Source organism: Pygocentrus nattereri, chromosome 21 (genome assembly GCF_015220715.1).
Source record: "Pygocentrus nattereri isolate fPygNat1 chromosome 21, fPygNat1.pri, whole genome shotgun sequence".
In the NCBI taxonomy this organism is placed as follows: domain Eukaryota; kingdom Metazoa; phylum Chordata; class Actinopteri; order Characiformes; family Serrasalmidae; genus Pygocentrus; species Pygocentrus nattereri.
This window is the reverse complement of record NC_051231.1, coordinates 26,885,768-26,909,035: the sequence shown is the minus strand read 5'-3', so window position 1 is coordinate 26,909,035 and position 23,268 is coordinate 26,885,768. Positions and strand designations below refer to the sequence as shown.

Below are 23,268 nucleotides of genomic sequence, written 5' to 3'. Positions count from 1 at the left end.
TAACCTTATAATCCATTACCACACGGTAATGTAAATAATGGCTGGTATGGAGCAGACTGCGGAGTACTGCTGAAAACCCTGCTGACTGCTACCGTTATGACAGCCTTCAGACCGCCAGCTCAAGTCGGGGACCACAAAGCCGCAGACAGAACTCAACAAATCAGCATATTTGTTTTTAAATGCCAAATGCTCATTATGTAAATGTGTAGAAACAATATTAATTTAGTATTGGTAGCATCTTTACAAATACTGATGTATTTTCAGTCATGTTATTCAGTCATGTTATGCTCCATGTCATGTTCAGTACAGAATGGGAATTTTCCTTCATGGACTCATAGAGACAGCATCTCAGTATTCCTCAGCAATCCTCTTAATCCTTTGTCTTGAAACCAACAAAAAGGCTTCATCTGTAATTCTCACACTGTTTACAGTTATATTAATGTTAATATATCTTGGGTTAAGTACAGAATTTATGATAATGGTTAGTTTGCGATGCTCTGTACTCTGTACACTTTATATACAGATCACTGTTTACATCTTTTTTTACCAATACTGTACTGTACTGCAATTCACCATGCACATTTCTGTCTATATACATGATACACTTGAATATCTGACTATGCACTATACGTCCAATACACCTATAACACTTGCCTATGCACATCTTGTCTATGTTTTTACTGGATTTGTTTTGTTTGCTATGTTTTACTGGTGTTTACTGAATTTGACAGCCTTGCACGGTTCTGCTAACTAACTGTTGTTAAATGTAGTCAAAGGTGCACATCTGCACCTAGCTAGTTAGCTAACAGTATAGGTTTAATATTGAGAGCAGAGTTAAGCTGGTTAGTGATGTTTGGTGGGAAGGCTGGTTTACAGCGTGAAGGTGTTGCACAGAAGTGGTTAATTTCAGTTTTCTGAAATTTTCAAACTCTACTTTTCTGTATTGTATTCTCTCAAAACAAGGGGCAGATAATCAGAGCAGATAAAAGGACAAGAAGGGTTGTTGATATCATGAATGACAGTGTTGATCGGAACATTTCATTTTACCCAAGAAAAGGCTTTAGTTTGACTTTCTGTCAGAAGGGAATCAGAATATATCATGCTATAATTTTGATGCCAGCACTGTCAAACAAGTATTACTCAGAACAGCCAAGTAAATGAACTGACTTAATTAAACCATTAAGACAAAAACAGACAGGCTGTTGTTTCTGGCCACGTTTTCATGTTATTCCCTGATACAGGAATTGACTGAATTCATTCAGAGTTCAGATTGCATTCATTCAGAGAATTCAGTATGGGTACTGGTTGGATTCTTTCAGAGCAGACGTTGAATGCAGTTCATACCGTATCACATTTGTATTTACAAGTAAGACAGGAGGTATTTCATTATGATTTGAATTTGAGAAAATTATATTTGTATCCTGTTTTGTTACGTGGAAAGCAAAGTATTGTAAATTTGCAGTCACTCAGTCTTGTTTTCATTTGGACACAGTCTTGACTCTGTCTCTCTTTCATTTGGCCTTGGTCATGACTTGCTAATGGCTAGTTGTGGTCTTGGGACTTGTCTTAGACTCGACAAAGATGGCCTTGGCTAGAGCCCTAGAGTCTACCATATTGAAAATGTGGTTAGTCTGCTCCAGCCACTACTGTGGCTAATCCTGTATTCACAGTTGGTAGGACTGTCTTTTCTGTTGGGAGTTTGATGGCTGGTTGTGGATAGACTGTTGTTCGTGTGGGTAAGTGCGAATTTGAACGGGATGGGAGTGGATAAACCAGACAGGTCATGCTGTAGTGGTGATTCTTTGGAGTCCTTTCTGGGTCATACAGAAACATGCGTCTTTCCTTGCTTTTTCCTCTGAAGTGGCTTTTACAGTGAAGACTGTTCAAAGCTCTGATGTTGCCTTTAGATTTTAACCAAATACCTGAATTTCAGTTATATTAAGTAATACTAAAAATTAAAAACGGCCAAAAAACAAAACAAAAACATGGCAGCTCTTCAAGGGTTTATTGATAATTCCAAGGATAAAGCACGAAAAGAGGATAGAAGGAGCCTGCTGTTAATATGCATCAATCACAGAACTACTCTTGACAGTTGAGAAGCATGTTTGATTAGCATTTTGACAGGCCAGTGTTTTCTTTGTTGCTTAAATGGACATAACTGGTTATATCTTGTATTAATGCTTTAATGTACATGAGTACTCTCTCAGTTGGTCTTGAAGAGGCCAGAGACAATGTAGTCTGTGAGGTCTCCATCTATGAGCCCAGTTCCGTTATTATGAATGAACCAGCAGGGCACATTTTCTCCGTTCTTCACATCATTTCTGAAGTCTTTCTGCCAGCCCCTGTTAACACAGAGTCATGAGGTACAGAGTTAGCATAAGTAGTAGTCTACTATAGTTGTTTTTGATTAAAAGATTTTTTTTTTATTTATACTTCTTCTTTACACTGTGTGAACATTTCGTGATGAATAGACCAATAGAAGAATAAAACCTCTTTACATTAAAGTGCAGTAACATTTTTAGTATAAGGTTATCATTTCAGATATGGAGTTTTGTTATGACATGAAAATCTTTTGTTGTGCAAGAACAACTACAAGATATATGCAAATAATACAGATGCTGTACATTTAGAATTAAAACATTGGAGCCTGCTATGCAAGAGTCAACATGGTTTGCATTCAGCTTCTGTCTTGAGTAGCATGCAAGCTCCTATTTTCAGTTCATTACCAGTAAAACCTTTGAGCTGTTGGAAACCAGATTTGTCATGTTTCACAATGTGAGTTGTGAGAAAAACAAGTTTCCAATGAAATTAAACAATCTGCTGCTATATATTCATACACAACATAGAACACTTCAAATCTTCTTCTTCTTCTTTCGGTTGCTCCCTTTAGGGGTCGCCACAGCGGATCATCTGCCTCCATCTTGCCCTATCCATTGCCTCCTCTACTTTTACATCAACCATCTCCATGTCCACCTTCACTACATCCAGGAACCTTCTCTGAGGTCTACCTCTTCTCCTTCTACCCGGCAGCTCCATCTCCAACATTCTTTGGCCAATATATCCACTATTCCTCCTCAACACATGTCCAAACCATCTCAACCTGGCCTCTCTGGCTTTATCTCCAAACTGCTCCACCTTCACTGTCCCTATATGTAAATATTTTTCATTTACATTTAATATATTATATATATTTATATTATATTATTTAATATTATATAATATTCTATTATAATATATAAATGTTGGAAGTATGCATGTATGTATTTGGTGGTTTGCGTTTACCTTGTGACTAAAATCCTGTGTCCCTTCACCAACATGAAGGCATCAAGTTTGTCCACATCTTTACCAGCAAAGAGCTCGCTCACCTCAAACTGTACACCATTATAGAACTGTCCTATAGAGGGAAGGAGAACATATTTAGGTCTGGAGCATACGGATGTGCTTGAATTGTCAAATAAATAAACAAATAAAATGATCCTTAAGATGAGAAACCACTCTGTTTAAGGTGAGAAATGCATGAGTGGCACCTATATTAGCCAATTATACGCTGAAATAACATTTTTGGAAGGATACTATAATTCATTGCTCTTGCGATGTTTATTATAAGAGGAATTTATATGAGAAATGTATCTGAATAACTGTTTCTTAAAAATAAATTATGTGATGAATTTGTTTATAAATATTGTACTGTTACCTAGGAGAGGAAAGATAAAATCCCTACTTAACCACAAAATTTTAGGCTTATTAAATACTAAGGATTATTATTCAGAAACTACAGGGACTTCAATGAAAACTGGCTGAGCTTAAATCTGTGGCCATTTAAAGGGTTATGTAACATTACTGATACTGTAGTGTTACAATAATAATATTAATAATTTTTAGTGACAGTTCAACTGCCCATCAGCTCCCTGAATGTTGCCTTATATTAATAGATGTCAAACATAGCCTTAGTTGTTTGTGATGCATGTAGTTAAATTATGACACATTATTCATTAGGATGTGCACATAAGGGTTGCTTCACTATGCAGTCATTCACATTAATTACAGATCTGATTCCTTTACCTACACAAATGTGGACCTTCAATTTAAATAGATTGGAAGAAAATAAGAATTGAGGCTTGTAATATGAATGTAGCCAAAGTGGCTCTGGTCTGATTTGAAAACATTTGATTTGGGTGTCCAGCTCAGAAAAAAAAAATCCCATGTTAACGAAAAAAAATGAAATAGTGCCACTTCAACCTGGTAATGTGGACTGTTTCATTACAGTTTTATATAAGGCTTGTTCTGAATTCATGATTCATGGAGCAAGCTCATTTACACTGATGACAGATATGAGTCACTAACCCATGCTAATGTTAACCATTAAGTTCACATTACATCACATTCAGATGATTGTATGTGAGAAAAAAAGGATAAGCAATGAGGATTGTAATGTCTTACCAAGCAGGCCATGGACTCTTTGGGAGAAAAGATGGCTGTCCAGGGTGTAGAAGCCCAGGTAGTCCTGGTGGTAGGGGTGCTTCTTCCACACTTTGTGCAGCATAATAACAAATTTCACAGAGTTCCTCAGGGTCACTGTTAGACTGCGATCTTTGGTTACTTGCAGGTCCATGCTGGAGGAAAGGGAAAATAATCAACATTGTAACCATGGTTAACACTTCACTAAATGATGAATTTGTACACTGATGGCATGAAGTGATGTTTCACTGTGATGTTGAATTAGCAGTAAGCTATTCTGCATGTTACCAGCCTAAACAAAGTGATCAGAATGCAAAAGAAACGCTCTAAGGTTCCCATTTAAGGTTAGAGTTTGGACTATACAGGTTGGGAAATAGCAGCTCTGAATGTCTGGATGTCTTGCGTAATGAACTTAAATTATATTGATGTTTTTAAATTTATACCATTGTATTATTTATCTTGCACATTCCCTTTTATTGAACTGATATTGAACTGTTTTCTAGATTCTTAACAAAGATGCTTCTTCAGAGGGTTTTTTAAGTAAAGATAGTATAGAATCAGGAACAGTCAAAGATCCCTTTGCATGATTAAAGGGTTCTTTGTAGTGTGAATGGGTCATTTGTACAGATGGAGAATTCGCTGTAAGTGGTTCTGTATAGCACCACAAAGGGTTCTTCAGTTGTTACAAGCTTGACAAGCTTAAAGAACTTTTTTTCAAAAAGAATCTACAGAAGCTTCTACAGCATAATTTCCATGAATCTGAAGAACCATTTCCTACTACAAAGAACTCTTAAATGATGCAAATGGTTCTGTGTGTTTTCATGGTTCTATACCAAATTATTTTACTTAACAAGATTTAGCAGGAGTTCTTTTTTAAATTGTATAGCAATGTGATTCCAGGGCATGCTGGCTAGTCTTCTTGATAGGCATACACTGCCATCAGCGAAATTCCAGTATCATACTTACTTGAGGCCTTTGACAGAGGTATTGTCAGACCAGAAGAGTTTTGTCTGTTTGCCATGTTCAGACACTAAGATCTCCTGTGTGGACACCATTAATCTGATACCAAACTTCTCATGAATGATCCCAAAGCACCCAAAGTAGGTGTTGTTTTTGTTAGCAGGGTCCACCTTCTTGTCTCCAATGGTTTGTCCATTTACTACAGTCCCTGTTAAGAAAAGGTTGGATGTTAGAGAACTCTCACAAAGGACTCCTACAGTCTAAATATCTTTGCATACCACCACATGCTCACCTGTCAGAGGGTCTTTAACCAGGTTGAAGATGGTACCTGGTTTGTCATTGATGTTGAAGCACAGTGCATCATTTTTATCTGGTAACTCAATGATGAAATGTGGATCTCCATCAACTGTCAACAAAATAGTCTAGTTACCTTATGTTTGGGTGTTTGGTTATTATGTAGAAGGTTTAATAAACATGCTTACCGAAATTTACAGGTGATGAAGCATAACTATAGGAAGTCTGAGGAACAGTTCCGGTCTGAGGAACAGTTTGACCTAGAATCAGATGAAGTAGAAAAACAAAATTATTTATATTGCAATTCACATTTGCTATGCAACAGATATGAAACTGAAGCTCAGAATAACAGTGTAGTCTTTAAAGTCTGTTGAATGGGTTCAGTTCTTACTTGGAATTGAAGTGCCTGTAAATTTACGCTGATCTGTAAATCAGTGCAAAACAGATTGTTAGTGATACAGCGCTTAATGATGTAGCTGCATTGTATTACTTTAGAGCCAGTAGAAAACTGCTACATAAAAATATACCACAGGTAAAACATGGCATGATATACTAACATTCCAAATTATCTTTGAATGATGAGGTTGTTTTAAAGATTGTATGTTTTTTTCCTTTTAATTTAGTGGATAAGTATTCTAAACATATTTTCCTAAACCTGAAAACCTCTATTCTGAATACATTTAAAAATTTCGTAACATGGACTAAATCAAGATACTTCTGTATTCTGAATACATATTCTGAGTGCTTGCAGTCCATTGCATCCCAGCTCTGCTCCCTAACATAACTATAGTACCTTAGTTACCTATTACTTAGTGCCCATTTTTATAAATTGCCTTTGACAATCCAGAGGATTCCCTTAATGAAGTTTTTTTTTATGTTTATAGCAAAGTTTTTGTCCAGTATTCCCCTGTATGATGTAGCTTGAAGGTAGGATTTTTATTATCTTTAGTGAAACAAAAAGGGTTCAAAGCAAGTATTAATTATTATAAAATTTTAAACAGTTAGATCAGCCTACATTTTATTCATACCTTCAGTTAGCTTGTCAGCAATGAATGCATCTTCTGGCTTGTCCTCATTTTCAGGCTTAGTGACAACCATGGAGGTCAGCGGGGTGACAAAGTTATATTTCAGGGAGAGTTCCAGTGCTTCAGCTGTGGCGTTCGCCTTTTCCTCAGGAGTACCCTTGTCTCTGTGAGTAAATGCCAACCATTGTGAGTCTGATTTTGTAATGTATGAATGAGAACATACTCACTAGGATACTAGGAGTGTTGTTCATAGGCCATATTACACCTACTTATATCATTGCTGTCCAAAGAAAAACAAGTATCTCCAAAATGGTAGATCATCTTTTCACTAACTTTTTTTTTAAAGTTAATGTAAAAAGCATTGATTACAAGTTATTTTGGAGCATGTATGTTGGTGAATTCATGATAAAATATCCACACAGTATAAAAGACAGCACCTGTATTAAAGTGAAGTTGAAAAATAAAAATAGACAAAAGCAGACATTTAAATTCTTCCCTCCAATCACTTCTTACCAAATGTTTCACTATCTGCCTTAACCTCGATCAAGCTTTCTTTTTTTTTTTGCAGCAAGCTAGTGTTCCTGTGAATGTATTTTGAATTTGAAGCTCCAGACATTCAAAAGATGTTCCTGGGGGGTTCTGTAAGAGCAAGACCTGAAACTTCAGTATAGTAGAAGATGCCATTTTCCAAAGCCAGAAAGTGTTGCATTCTTTGTTAGTTCTATTTTATCCTGTGATCACATTAAAATGTGTGTAATCTTGCTAGTGTTTTGTCTCAGTTGGAAAAAAAAAGCACTTACAAGCAGTTACATGCCTAATACTACAGTTAATATGCCATTGTGGTGCTGCATAGGCTGCTGCGAGATCATAAAAATTCACTGTCCACTCAAAAATGTTAGCCAGAAATTGAGGAAGTTTTTGAATGTGTGGAACTACTGGATATGTCTGTTTTGCTTTTATTCCTCAATAAAAAGAGCAGGAAAAAAAATGTTAGCCAGGTAGGAGCCCTTCAAATATTTGTGCCAAGGGACAGATAACTTGATAGTTTCATGTTTCAAATTTATTTGTCATTTGCACAACATGTCAAGACATTAATGTGGCTTGTGGTGAGGCTCAGGTAATCACTCTACAGAAAATAAGTAATATATTGTGACGTGTGATCAGAAAGCAGATGCTCGCGGTTCAAAAACAAAGGTGAAGTTGTACTTGGGGACAGGCCGAGAAGAGTCAATCCAGTCATATCCAGGATAATCCATACAATAACCAAGGCAAACATCACAAGATAGGGCAAGGCAAGGCAAGGCAAAATCCAGTCATACACGAAGACAATAAAGACAGGAAAAAAAAAACTAAACTAAAGCCTGGGCTTATATCTATCCAAAACTATCACATGACCATACTACACAGCTGTGAGGAATTCAGGTGATCTGGATCTCTGATAGGTCGATGGTGTTGTGTCCTGGGTCATGTGACCCTGGAATGGATCTTGGGAATTCTAGTCCTGAAGCATATGTGGCTTGGTAGCAGGCGTGACACACACACACACATACACACACACACAAACACACACACACACACACACACACACATACATATATATATATATATATATATATATGATGCAGCCTGTGAGGATACACTCTATGGAGAGCACCTGTAGAAGTTGGTGAGGATCTGAGGAGGCAGACCAAACTTCCTGAGCCTACGCAGGAAGAAAAGACGCTGTAGGCCGAGAAACTTCTCACTGCTGACTCTCTCCACTTCGGCTCCATTGATGAATGGGGGAGATTGATCACCCCTCTGCTGTTTCCTGTAGTCCACAATCATCTCCTTTGTTTGGCTGATGTTGAGACAGAGATTGTTGTCGTGGCACCACTCTGACAGAGCGCTGACCTCGTCTCATCGTTTCATCTCCATCAGTGATGAGGCCTAGGATGGTGGTGTCATCAGCAAACTTGAAGATGATGTTAGACGTGTGTTTGGCTACACAGTCGTGTATACAGGGAGTACAGGAGGGGGCTGAGCCCCTGTGCTCGGAGTCAGTGTGGAAGAGAAGCTGTTCCCAGCTTTCCCAACTTTGCTCATCAGGAAGTCCAGTATCCAGTTGCACAGATGAGAGTTCAAACCCAAGTCTGTGAGCTTAGGAATGAGTTCGGTAGGGATGTGTTGAATGCTGAGCTGTAATCTATGAACAGCATTCTTACATATGTGTTCTTTCTGTCCAGGTGTGTGAGAGCAGTGTGTATCGTTAGTGCAATGGCGTCGTCTGTGGATCTGTTGGAGTGGTATGCAAATTGGTGAGGGTGGTCCATGGTGGCTGGAAGTGTTGAGCAGACGTTGTTTGACCAGCTGCTCAAAGCACTTCATAACTGTAGATGTCAGTGCAACGGGGCGGTAGTCATTCAGGCAGGTGACAGGACTGGAACAAATGTGGTTTCCTTAAAGCACTTGGGAATCACTGACAGTCTTAAGGAGAGGTTAAAGATGTCAGTGAAAACCTCAGCCAGCTGATTGGCACATGCTTTAAGTACCGGGCTGTGGATGCCATTGGGATCGGGTGACTTGCATGGGTTAACTGCCCTGAAGGATCTTACCACCTCAGACAGGGGAATGGCTAGAGCGCAGCTCTCCTCAGCTACTGGGAGTTTCTCAACAGGTGAGGTGTTAGTTGTCTCAAAACTGGTCGTGGTTACTACAGTTTACATGTTATATTAACTGAACAGTTTCTACACTCACCAGACACTTTATTAGGTACATCTGTTCAATTGCTTGTTAACACAAATAGCTAATCGGCCAATCACATGGCTGCAACTCAATTCATTTAGGCATGTAGAGGTGGTCAAGACAACTTGCTGAAGTGCAAACCAAGAGTAGAATTGGAGAACAAAGGTGATTTAAGTGACTTTGAACATGGCATGGTTGTTGGTGCCAGACGGGCTTGGGTGAGTATTTCAGAAACTGCTGATCTACTGGGATTTTCATGCACAAGCCTCTCTAGGGTTTACAGAGAATGGTCCGAAAAAGAGAAAATATCCAGTGAGCGGCAGTTGTGTGGACAAAAATGCCTTGTTGATGTGAGAGGTCAGAGGAGATGGGCAGACTGGTTCAAGATGATAGAAAAGCAACAGTACCTCAAATAACCAACCAAAATCTCTGAGGAATGTTTCCAACACCTTGTTGAAAGTATACCATGAAGAATTAAGGCAGCTCTGAAGGCAAAAGCTGGTCCAACCTTTTACTAGTACTTATTAAAATGGCCGGTGAGTGTATATAGGATGCCTGTGGTACTACAGACATGAAAAGCAGGGTTAGCTGTTCACGTCTGTAGCCAATACGGTTGCCCTAAAAAAAATTTAATCTTTGCACTTTAACTCACATACAAATACTAATATGCAGGGTTCTTAAATTGGCCTCTGCTTTAAGTTCCATTACTTGGCAAAGATACTTCATAATATTCTTATATATGGAACTAACGTCTGTCACTTTGGTTGTCTGTCACTTTGGTAAGATATTTCTAAAGCAAGACAGCATAAGTGTTAACACTTATGTTGTCTTGCTTTAGAAATATCTTATTCAATGCCTATATGTATGTTTCAAAGACCTTATGTAGGTAGGCTTCAAATATAGCCCATTGTAACACTCACTTTTTATCCAGGAGCTGTTGGATGGTAAGATATGCCCAGAGACGCTCTGTGAAGTCTCCAAAAATGTACTCTTGATCAGGAAAAATGGTATCCCACTTCTGAGCACTGGCCTGACCTTTCACCACAAAGTCATTCCCTGCCTGGAGAACAAGAAAGCGATTAAGGCCATTAGAAGCAGCTTGCATCCAGCCTTATACTGTGTTATTTTACATTTCCATGCATTCTCTGCTGTATAGTCTTAATAAGGGTCTAATCCACCTTTCACAACTTATCAATGTGAAGACCCTTTGTAAAGTTTGAAGAACCTCCGTGTCACGAAGAACTTCTATTCCAATCAAAAAGGATTTCCTAGAAACATGCATCCAGAGCTTCAAACCATTAAGAATTGTTTTTTAAGAATGAAGTTAGTTTCTCACCCCCTGAGCAGAAACCTCAACTGCAAAATCATTCATCTGGATGTCGTTCAGTTGGCCTGCGATCACAATCTCAGAACCATTGAAGAGCTGCTTGAAATAACTGCCAGTCAGGGAGTTCACTTTGTCTTCTGGATAATTAAAATGTACTTCTGATAGGAGAGGACTTGCCACTTCGTCATAGAATCCCTTTGAATAAAGAATGCATTTGCAGCCTTAAGATTGTGCCATCATGCTTGTAACATAATTCAGGTGCTCACTAAATCAGAAAGATGATTGTTTTTAAATAGAAATCTCAATTTGAGTGCAGTTTTCAAATAGCAAGCAGTTCGATTTTAATGTATAGTCTATATAATCAACATAAGAAGGCAGTTTTAACGTAATAACACAGAGTTTGTACACTTCTTGTGGATGACTTAGTCTGGCGCAGTATATTCTGTATTCAAGCCTTAAGCAAAATCAAGCCCTAAACATACAAATGGACATTTTGGTGTTTTTGGTCAAAATAACAGGATAGACCTTAATGTAAAGAAAACGATATTAGTCTGAAAAGGTGCAGTTATACATTTTCTACAGTTCTTTCTGTTCTAATGATCACTGTTGGCAATCATTTGTTGGAGACCTAAGTAACTAGACATTTGTAAGATTTCAATGCAATTAAAGTGCAGCAGTGCCGTTATTTAAGGTGCTATTATTATCTATCTATTATAAGGTGCTATTATTATGTATCTATTTGCTATCTAAGTGCTATTATTAAGGCCCAGTTAACCTCCTTAACTGTCCTGCTGGTGGAACAGCAAATGAAAGCAGTCTCTGGTTTGTACCTGCAGCTGAAGAATGGCATCTGATGCCTCATAGATCCTGCGAGCTAGACCATCGTTCTGCTTCGCCATCACATCCAGAAAACTATAGTCCACATCAAAGCCAAAGCCCAAACAGAAGAGGCTCATGTTTCCACCAATGGCAGTCTGGACATTGTGTTTTATTGTGTCTAGGTTTTTCTCACCTAAAGAAAAGGATGTAACATTCTTAAAAGATCTTTGTTGTTCTTTCTAAAGAAACTGTTCATCTGAGCAGGTATTTATATGTATAGTGGATAAAAGACCTAATGTGGCTTTTATCAACATATTAAACATTGATTTGAGCTGAGTTGTAGTTATTTGGCTGTAAAAGTTTTAAAAACATTACAGCTAAGAATATTTGGCTCTCTATCAGTAATGTGTCTTGCTGTATTCTTTCTTGTCTTTCATCAGCTAACAAAAAAGAATATTTCAAAACATCTTGCCCCCAAAAATCCACCACAAAGCACCTTTTTTCCAAAATTCTCTTCACCTTCACAATAGATCATCAGAAGAGTGTTTTCTTACCAGAAAATCTCATTCTAAAAACTGAAATGGCATCACTGTAGGATGTGAGTTTGTTCACCACAGAAGTAGCAGTGTTTTTTCATTTTAACTGGAGTATTCCTCAACTGTAAGCTGGAAAGCTAATTGCTTACAGTTTACTAGACCTGCTTGCCTGTCTTTTACTGTCATGTTTGATCAGGTAATTTGTCTGTTTTCTGTGTTAAGTTTTAACTTTTTTTACGCACAATACAGGTCGTTGTAGGTCATTGTAGGCTATTTAAGGCCCATTCTCCCCACAACTCTTGAATTGTAAATTATGAACAAGTGTTCATAACCAGTAACAGTCTACTGAGCTTTAAATTCACTCTTTGTAAATTTAAGTAACACTTTAGCTATGGTTGTTACTGTTCCTTTGAAAAATTGGCTCAAAATGTTTAAGCTAATAAAACTATTATAGCATAGGAAACTATTAAAATGACAAAACTTTCCTGTTTTCTATAAAAGCCTGCCAATGTATGAATTAATGTTAAACACCTCAAAACCTTCCATGCTTCATTATGATTTTTAAGGTGTCAGTTTTAGTAGTAGAAACGTACATTTCCTGAACAAAATGTACAGTGATTTATGCATTTTAAGCAATTTCCCGGAGGTAGCTAGTTGCCATGGTATCCCAGGTGCTTGCTAAGGTGTTGCTATGCTATCCCAGGTGCTTGCTAAGGTGTTGCTAAATGGTTGCTATAGTATTCCAGATGTTTGGTAAGATGTTGCTAAGTGGTTGCTGTGGTATCCCAGGTGGTTGCATTGCTATACTTGTATCATCATAATAAAAGTCAAGTGCTCAAACTTTTGCCCCATTCATTCCCATGAGAAAGGAATCATTTACATGATCTTTTTCTGTACGAAAAATCTATGTCTGATCAAAAAGCTGTATATAAGCATGTACACATTGCAAAAAAAAAAAAATACCATAGGTAGGATCTCCATCTGTCAGCAGGATGATCATGGAGGCACTATTTTCTGGGACAGTTTTGTTTTTCTTGGCTGCAGTTAGTATATTAACAGCATGTAAAACAGCATCATTGATATTGGTCCCTAAAGAGAAAAGGGAAAAAAGAAAAGATTAAATGATTGCGTTTTTGTTTTTTCAGTCACTTTCCAGCTGTTAAATGTTTTTGATGCTGGGTGTTCAGAGAGATACTTTATTTAAAAGACAACACATTAACACGTCACCTATCTGTTCTTGTTCTAGGTCTGTACAGGTACATCATCTCAGAGCTGAATGAAACTTAATTCTGTAACTTACAGCCATTGTAATCATTTTGTGAACAGATCTAACCATTAGGAATCTTTCATGAATCTTTCATTCATTTCATTCTAACTACGCTACAATTGCATGAATTCACATTGATTCACATGAAATTGCATTGATATTGTTTTAGACATTATCAGACGTAGATTACATGGCCTACAACATGTGGACCCCCTCTTTATTTAAGGCCACCCCTATGGCTAACAGGTGCAAAAAAAAAAATAATAATAATAATCAAGCACAGCTATGTAAAGTACGCTACCACTGGACACTGAGACAGTAGAACAGTGTTTTCACATTTCACTGTCTGGCAGTCTGATGGCCGAATCTGCACTGCAACTCCATATTAATGCCCATAATTTTGGAATGAGATGTCCAACAAGCTCATATAGGTTTAATGGCCATATAGAATGTAAGTGCCATCGTATGCTATCAGAGCCATCTTGCGCACCTAGTCTTAGATAGCTAATCTACAAACTACAGAACTGGTTTTAGGTAGGATTTAGGCAGGGTGTCTTCAGGCATTTTCCCCCAAAGCTCAAACTGAGGGTACAGTGCATGATTTTGCACTCTGTAGAACTGTGTTCCAGGTTTGAGGTGTTCTCTGGGCTGTCAGTCTTCAAATGGATTCTCACAAGCACTCTCTTTGCATCCAAATGTGGTCCAAACGTCATTTATTTTGCAAATGCACTGATATATGAGATTTTCCGAAATGAAAGCTCATTTATTCTCAAGTTTAAAAAAAAATGATGCCATTCATTTTACCCTGTGTAGCGATACTTACAGCCCACTGCTGTAATGGCTTTTACAAACTCTTTTGCTGCATTCACATTTTCCTTTGTTGCTTTGCTCAGTGATGGTCTCCATTTCACAATCTTATCATCAAATGAGATCAGCCCAAAATGGTCTTCCACATACAAGTCATCCAGAATGGTCAGTAGAGCTTCTCGAGTCTGTCAGAGTTTGGGAAACAATTAAAAAACAAAGCCTAAGTGGGCACTGTGATAGTGATGTTAATGGATATTTTCAATGGGACTTTCCACTATAACATCTTACCTGTTCCATCTTTTTTCCTCTCATGGATCCACTCCTGTCAATCACAAACACTACATTTTTTGGCAATCGCTGTAAATCAGCTGGAGCAAAGAAATGTACAAAGTACCCGTTCACTATCTGAAACACAGAGACAGTGATTAATGAAAATAGAAGAGTTGTGCTTGATAAATGATTGTGTTCACAAACATCTGCTTGAAGGGACACTATTCTGAACTGAACCTGAATGTCACCAAGATCCTGTACACGGTTGACATCGTAGTTAATGTAGAAATATCCATCTATTAGTGTACCGTCACAGTCTGGGCATTTCCTCTGCTGATCCAGAGTTGGAGAGAAGGACAAGTGGGCCTAAAAACAAGGATTTGGGAAATTCAGGGTAATGACTGTAAAGCCACAACTTGGTAAGCCGTAGGAACAAGATAATTAAGTTGAGGTCACAACTTAGTAAGGCACAGAAAGAAGCTGCTTAAGTTGTGACCACAACTTAGTAAGGTGTGGGAATGAGAAAATTAAAATAAGGCCACAATTTGAGGTGATAAAGATAGGGCCAAAACCTGGTGAGGCATGTGAACAAGATGATTTAGTAATTACCACAGCTTATTAAGTTATAGTCACAATTTAATTATCACAACTTACTAAGATCTGGACATGACAATCATCAACGAATTTTCTCATTCCTCTGCCTTACATTGTTGTGGCCACAGCTTAATAATTTTCTTCTTACTGATTCATGTTTAACTGAAGCCTAACTGATTCATGTTTAATGAAAAGTTTTTGGGCAGAACCTACTAAGGTATGGGAACAGAATCTTAATATGTGGCCACAACTTAGTAAGGACTGTGAACAAGTCGATTAAGTCATGGCCACAACTTAGGTAAGTAAGGTGTTACTTAAGTAAGGTGTGGGAACGAGACAAGTTATTCCCATGCCTTCCTAAGTTGTGGCCCTGGCTTAATTATCTTGTTCTCACACCTTACTAAGTTGTGGCCACGCGTTAATATATATAATAATATATATATGTTATTATAATGTCTTAGTAACTTGTCGCTACACATTATTTTTTTAAGAAAGGATGTCATCAGTGAGGTCTATAAATATTACACTCAGTAGAGATTGCAATTATTTATAAGCACCTTATTTGCCAGCATTGTTGAAGAAATAAATATTACATAAAAAATAATTCACCTTTTTGTCAGTAACAGTTTTCTCCACCAGGGGCAGCAGTTCATTGGTGAGGAAAGCTGCAGAATAGTCCAGAAACGCAATGCCTTGCGGCTCATAAATATCAGCTGCAATCTGTAGGTGAGATTGTGCAAATGAGATGTGTGTTCCTGTGAGTGTCTGAGACTAACAGAGAGATAAATAAAAACAGATTCAGCAGGTAGTAACCTACTGCACCTCAAAGTGTTGGACCAGTTGTTTGGGTTTGACTCTAATCACGATCTCATATTTGCCAAAGCGACGCTGAAGGAGCTCCTCATAAGTAAGTGTGAATGTAACGTTGCTGTTGGCGGCGATGTTCACAGACACAGAGAACTTCTCCATCTTTCTACCTGAGGCCCTGAAAAGACCAACGTTAATTTCACAACTGACAGTGTAAAACAGTCACTCAAGCTGTAGAACGCAAGAGGAAATGGGTGTTTTTGCCTTCAGCTTGTATGTGTGACCCGACCACAGCCATGATGGGGGCTGTTTCAACCTATAAGTTGTATAAGCACACCTAGTCGATTAGGACCCCCAAGCACGTAAGAATTCAGTTATCACCAAAAATAACTTATTTCCCAATTTAACTTACATTATAGTGGAGTTTTTTAAATAGTATAAATTCAGTTTTTGTTAGTAAAGTGTTCATTTGACCAATTATCACATTATCTAATTGGTACACGTTGATTTAGCACAAATAACAATTCATTTTGCATTAGTAAGAAATCAGTTCCAGACTGTACTAATGTGAATTTCAATGTGTCAGAAATACATGTTTGTGAAAACTATATTAAAATTGTATTCATACTAGAAAAATAATGTTGATATCATCAATTTCAAAGGGGAAATGTCATGAATTCTTAAGATGTAGAACTAAATTACATCTCAAATAAAAGTCGTACTAGTAAAATAACATGTTATGAATAAATTATTTACACATTAAATTTTATTTCTTCAGTCGTTTTAATGGCCTTTTACTTTTTCAATTTGAATATCTACAATGTTGAACCTGGCTCAAAATTTGAAATGACTTTCAATATTTATTACTTTTTGTGTCGAGTCTAATTGATTGCACATTTATTTTATTTCTCTTTGCTATTATTGAGTTTTCAAGTTGATATAATGATTTATTAATAACATACATTATATATTAAGTTCACATTTGTTGAATTTTATTCACACTTTCATACTCAACTAGGTATTTTTCAGTGTGTTTATATAGTAGTATGCAAAAGGCTTGGCACTTCTTCCGTTTTTTGTTCTTTTTCTAAGTGAAAATAAGTGAGAATTCACTTCTTTAATGCACAGTTACTGTTTATGTGCTGAATTTAATATATGAACGGAAAAAAGAAACATAAAATGTGGTCTGTGCTAAAATTATGGAACATTTTATGCTTTGTTTAGGATGTATTAACTTATTTTCAACAAAACAAGTTATTTGACCAGGGGTGTTCTGTTGTCACTCACTTGACCAGACCAGCAGTCTGTCCAGAGGACACAGCCTTCTCATACTGTTTCTTGGCTTTCTCCTTTTCTTTAACCTCTCCCACATACATCTTGCTGTCAATCTCCCTGAAATTATGTTACATATGAGAACATGCAAACGGACTTAACAAATTCATAAATAAACATGAAATATCAGTATAAATGTTCGATGGCTGACATGCTGAAGTTGGTGATGAAGGCCGTCTTTGGTAATTCCACTTCAAAGAACACTTCCTGTGAGAAGTTGGCCTTGTTCAGAACTGTGGAGGTCATGACAGTGTGGGCGAAACGAGACGCCACCTTGCAGTCTATCTTCACACTCTGGACCTCTATCTGAAAGAGAGAGATGGAGCCATTTTTTAATGCGATCATTTGGAATTATAGTATGCATGAGGAATTTGTCTTGTTAAAATTGGTGCTGATGTAAACAGACAATGCAGACTATGCACAGTAAACAAATACAGTGAAGTGTCTTGCTGTCTGTCAGTTTAACCGAGACACAATGAAGAACAGGCACGGCTTCTGCCTCTTGAAGCACAAGCATTCAACGTCATGGAAGAGCCAAAATTTTGTCAGGTAAACATTTTAATAAGCTCTCAGTTGTACTGTTGGATTTGGGTGGGGAACATGATTTATTGTATTTATTGTTTTTATTTTATGCATTTTTAAATTATTTTTATTATTTTATTGTTTTTATTTTATGTATTTATTTATTGTATTTAAGTATTTATTGTTATCTAGGGAGATTATATTGCATCACAAAATATTTTACTGATATCTTTGGTACTTGAAAAACTCTGACCAATTACTGACCAACTACATGTGGCTCTCACATTCAGAGCTGGTTAAAAATATTCAGGGCTATATCTCCAGAAGCCTAGGCTAGGCGACGCCGCTGATATTCTTAAAATGTAGCTCTGCTGCTGCTTTTTTTGTTTGTTTTGTTTTCCAGCAAAAAAAGAAAAATATAATTATAGATACTGCATATTGTGAAAATGTCTGTTGTGTTGTTATATTTTTGCTATATTGCTATTAATGTTAGATTTAGCTATAGCAAACTTATTAAAAAAGAAAAAAAAAGATTCTGCGTAATTCAGTTATTGAGACGAACAAAATCGCCCAGTGTGGTTTGATGTGAAATTAACTTACTAACTTGTATCTACTTTACAGTGGTGCTGATAGGAACCAGGGGTTGTGATGTGTGTAACACAAATATAGCCATTTTATTCAATATCCAAAAGCTCCAGTGAATCTGCATGTGTCTTCTGGGTTTTTATATGTAATGTTGATGATGGGAAAGTAATGGAAAATCTGAAAAAATGTTTTCTGTGGGTTCTATTTTACATTACAACACCCTGCACATACCTCTCTGCCATTAATGGATTTTAAAAAGTACGTTTGAGGCCAAAACTCTTATTGCAACACTATCCTACAACAAGGTGTCAATCATCAGACAACATATTTGTGACCATTTCATCTAGTAACTTTCTGTAAAGGAGCTTTTAGAGGTGGACGCCTGGTTCCTATCACCACCACTGTGAACAATTTAGATTTCTGTAAAGCATTTCATATCAAACCTTTCTGACTTTGTTTACATCTCAGTGATTTAACTATGCAGATTTTTTTAACAATTAATGAAATTCCTAATTAAGGCTTTGCTGTACAATTGCTTTACAGTGTAATTTATGGTACAAGCATTTCATTTAACCTTTTACTCCAATTTTTTTATGCTTTCTGTTTTTTTAAACTTTGACCATATTGATTGCTAATGTGGGTGAAAGCCAGGGTTTTGTTTACTATTGACCAATACTTTTGAAGCCCACTGAGGTGAATAATTAAGAAAAAGCTTTACACAAATGCTTGCTTTTAGGAGCAGTTAAACACTTCTTACCAGAGCACTGTCCACACTTCGTTTCTGTTGGAGATAATTGTAAAAAATTAATTCATTTGGTGTTTTAGAATGTGTGAAAAGTATGTGTGGCACAATGTGCACTATATTGTTTTTCCTCCATACCTTTAAAAGCTTGAGGACGGTGCCATCACTATCCTAAAAGAGATTATAGGTAATGCTCCATATTTAATTAAATAAAACAAAGTTGTTGTTGTGATGTTGTTCAACATGCATTACTTACATCAGCAGTAGGCACTAAATACACAGTAACATGAGTGTCATTCATTTAGCCCCTAAAGAAGTTTGAATTATGTTGTATTACCTGTTGGACATCCCTTGAGATTATGAATGCACCATAAGACCTTGATGGAACGCACAAATAAACAGAAACACAAAGCAGCAGCACAGTCCACATTGTGCTCATGATGAATCTCGAGAAGAGCACCGACTCTGTGCAGGAGCTTACAGATAATCAGCATTCCGGTAAATCAGTAAACTGTGTTTATTCTGTTCAGCCAATAAAAAAGAGGTTGCAGCATCAATGTAAGTTTTTTAACCCTACATCTACCCAAAGCTTATGCAAAGCCATTCATTAGCTGATCCAAGTGTACAGGGCAACATACACACACTGTCTAACATACCCAGCCATCACTGTGTCTTAAGATGTCTTGACAGTATTTATAAGATGTCTTGAGACATTTTCTTAAGTCAAGACATCTCAAGAACATCTTAAGACGTATAAGTAACGAAAAAAAATCAATTCTTAAACCATTTACCTTACCTTAATATGTTTAAACTTGTTTCCTTATATCATTGAAATTCATGGCAGAATAACTTTTCATTTATCTCCATCGGTAAAAGGTACAATCACAGTCAGTCACAACCTTTTGCTCATTTGCAGAAAACATGCCATGATTAACACTGATCTATTGTCAAATGTACAGCTGTAACCAGAGACAACAAGCTAGGAACCAAGATAAAACAACTTTGAACTAATAGGAAGTGAATGTGCTCAACAGCTAACCTGGGTACTTTAGAGATCACATACAACCAAAACTTCATGTAAAATAAGCACTTGCTTTACTCTCTTCAACATCTATATTTCAATTTATTTCCTTAAGTAGATCAGGGCTGCCCAGAGTTAGACCATTAGGACTTTTAATATGGCCCAACAGAAAGAGAACAAACTCTTTTATATACTATGTATAACTATCAAAATGATCTCCAGGTATTTGGAAAACACAAACAATAATAAACAAATGTATGAGTAGCAGTATGTCGATCTGTACTGGTTCACCACGTAAAATTACATAATAAACAGATCTTTGTTTAAATGTCCAACTTCATACTTTGACTTTAATCTATCTATAATCTATATCTCTGACTTTAATCTTGAAAGATCTATGGCAGGACAAACAAATGACTGGCGGGGATTTCAGACCAATTAGAGCACGGGATGTTCAGTTTTGAAGCACGAGCGCTGTCCGCCGTTCTTTCGTTTAAAGCCGAACGCGACCATTATGAGCCGTTCACAGTAACCTAAGTGCCTCACGTCGCCAATGCAGGCAGCTTTATCGTGTTTATTTAGTGATAAGATAAGATGCTCTTTTACATTCCTTATTAAGACAGCTCTGCCTGCCTGGTGACATTTTCAGCTCCCAAAAAACGAGGATTTTTGAGCTGCATCTGGCTGACTGACCGGATCGAGTGGAATGGCGACTGAAGTTACGACTGCAAGAGTCAGAAAAAGCTTTTAAAAGGTGAGTGGTGATAAAATGAGATAAGCTCCACCACTAACAGTTAGTTGGAGTATACTTTTTATATAGTTCTGGGTCGATCTGCTGAGCGAAGGCACCAACATTAGCTAGCTAGGTAAGGTTAGCGTATGTAGTTAGCTAGCTAGTGGCTAGCAGCGCACTGTAACCATAGTGACCGTCCAGCTTCACATCTGTACAGCTGTCTCAGCCCAGCAGTACAGCCATGGAAGTGCATAAGGTTTGGAGGATAGACAGCAAGCAAGCAAACAAAGTTTATTTATACAGCACTTTTTACAACAGGTGTTGTAACTAAGCAGCTTTACAGAACAATCAGTATTACAGAAAGAAAAAGAAAAGAGAAAATCCGGGTCGAACCCCCATGAGCAAGCCAGTGGCGACAGTGGCAAGGAAAAACTGCCTAAGGGCAAGAGGAAGAAACCTTGAGAGGAACCAAGACTCAGAAGAGGAACCCATCCTCCTCTGGTCGACACCGGATAGCAAACATTATTAGTATAAAGTTTTATAGTACAAAGTGGGAAAAACAGGTGGGCAGTGGTTAATTTGATTAGTTTATGATTATGCAGCGGCAGCAGCATCTGAGGGTGAGGATTGCACAGCGTTATACAGCAAGAAGCTCAATGGCGGTCAAGCCAGTCCAGAAGGCTGGCGAGCAGTGGGCACCTGATCAAGGCAGAAGAGGCAGCAGCACAAGATGCACAGGATGGGCAGCTGTTCAACTCGGCAAAGAAAGTAAAGAAAAACACAGAGTCAGTTCTATAATGAGTGACTGATCACAGATTAAAGTATTAACAGAGCAACAGAGACTCCGGCAAGTCTAGATCTGATAGGGAAGACTAATTACCAAAGGCTTGACTATGCACGTAAGTTTTTAGCCTAGACTTACAAACTGAGGCTGTGTCTGAGTCCCGAACATTAACAGGAAGATTATTCCAAAGCTGGGGGGCTTTGAATGAGAAGGCCCTCCCCTCTGATGTAGCTTTATTAATTCTAGGTACTAGTAGTAGGACAGGTGAGATACTACATGCTAGTGTGCAGCAGATTCGGTCAGTTGAGGCTTTTAGGTAGCTGGAACAAATGAAAGGCTGCCTGAGAATTAAATCACAGTGCAGTAAAGTTAGCACACTGAAAAGGACAACAAGGAAACTGAGCATAGTCCATCAGTTTGTGTAGTTCAGAGAGGGGTAGTTATCTCTCATACTTCTTATTCTTCTTCCACACTATTCTGTGATTAATACAGCCCGAACCGCTTAACGTACAGACTCCGTTCAAACTGCGTTTCGAAGGTCTCGGCGCTGTGACTTGTGCTATGTATTTTTGGAGTCGATCGGATTGGTAGTTTTTAATATAATTAAGTTTAAAATGAAAAACCTCCCATGAGAATGAATGGCAGAATGTTCAGAACTTCAAATTCTAACTGACATCGATGATGTCACAGCAGGCCACCCAGTCTCACAGACACAGCTGTCACACAGGGAATCTGCTTTAAAATAATTGAACATTTCACCTAGAAACTCCATTTCAGTTTTAAATGGTAGAGAAACCTGTCCGTTCTGAAACCTCAAAATATCTCATCATTTTATCAATTAGCTTTAGAGTTATGAGCATTTGTTTGGCACTAGGCACAGAAAACTGCCCCTATCAGAATCTGCTTATTTCAAGATTTTCTCTGTGTTTAACTCGTCATAACTCGTACATTTTCTTCTCAATACACACAACATTACACAAAAATAATCCTCAAGGGGTCGTATCTCACATCATCTATCCAGTTAAGCGATAGAGTAAACATTTCCCGAGTTATGACTGTTTGTTCAGAGGGTGCAAATCAGACTCAAACAAGGCTTCTCCACTAAGAGCTGCATAATAACAGAGTGACAGTTCATTTGAATGGCTCTCCCCCACTCCCCCCTCAAACACATACATCACTCCCTCTCACACATACCACACAGACACACACAAACAGACACATACCTAAGGAGGTGTTGTTCACCTACACAGAAACACACACAAACACACACACACTTGCAGCTCTTTTCAAGCACTGTTGCAGTTCCTTCAGGAAATGCACATCTAATTTTTATAAATAAAACTATATGAATGTCAGACAGGAGTTTAGATTTGGCTGGTATTTCAAACAAATATATTTCTTGAAGTATTTAAGAAATGAAGTATTCTGAAATGCATCACTGTAGTATGTACTAATGTATATATGTTTGTATGTTTATAAAATAATATATGACAATGAATAATACTATTATGCATTCTACATAGAATAAAAATTAAAACAATAAAAAGATCTTTACTAGTTTTTGCTATAAATAATGTTACATTTTAATATTCCCTTCAAAATATTTAAAAGTAAAAGATTTATTTAAAAAAAATTTAAATAAAATTTTAAAATAAATATTA

At 37.4% G+C, this 23,268-nt stretch overlaps 1 protein-coding gene across 1 annotated transcript; it reads right to left on the bottom strand.

The window, feature by feature from the left end:
* Positions 1-1,988: 1,988 nt before the first annotated feature.
* Positions 1,989-19,554, bottom strand: LOC108435863 (inter-alpha-trypsin inhibitor heavy chain H3-like). Its single transcript, XM_017711981.2, has 22 exons — positions 19,407-19,554; positions 19,208-19,240; positions 19,085-19,108; positions 17,372-17,526; positions 17,176-17,280; positions 15,904-16,066; positions 15,691-15,801; positions 14,725-14,853; positions 14,506-14,622; positions 14,234-14,402; positions 13,107-13,232; positions 11,619-11,800; positions 10,798-10,983; positions 10,382-10,521; positions 6,741-6,901; positions 6,104-6,136; positions 5,901-5,972; positions 5,711-5,824; positions 5,425-5,626; positions 4,441-4,613; positions 3,283-3,394; positions 1,989-2,342 (listed from the first exon to the last, which is right to left on the bottom strand). The coding sequence occupies exons 1-22, from the start codon at positions 19,506-19,508 to the stop codon at positions 2,204-2,206; spliced, it is 2,748 nt and encodes a 915-aa protein (XP_017567470.2). The 5' UTR covers positions 19,509-19,554; the 3' UTR covers positions 1,989-2,203.
* Positions 19,555-23,268: the final 3,714 nt, after the last annotated feature.

Excerpts from the sequence above, each read along its gene's own strand:
- LOC108435863 (XM_017711981.2), bottom strand. The coding sequence starts at position 19,508 with ATGAGCACAATGTGGACTGTGCTGCTGCTTTGTGTTTCTGTTTATTTG. Across the intron at positions 10,522-10,797 it reads TTGAGGTTTCTGCTCAGGGG|GCAGGGAATGACTTTGTGGT; the intron begins GTGAGAAACTAA and ends CTTGTTCTCCAG. Across the intron at positions 3,395-4,440 it reads AAGAGTCCATGGCCTGCTTG|GACAGTTCTATAATGGTGTA; the intron begins GTAAGACATTAC and ends TTCCCTCTATAG.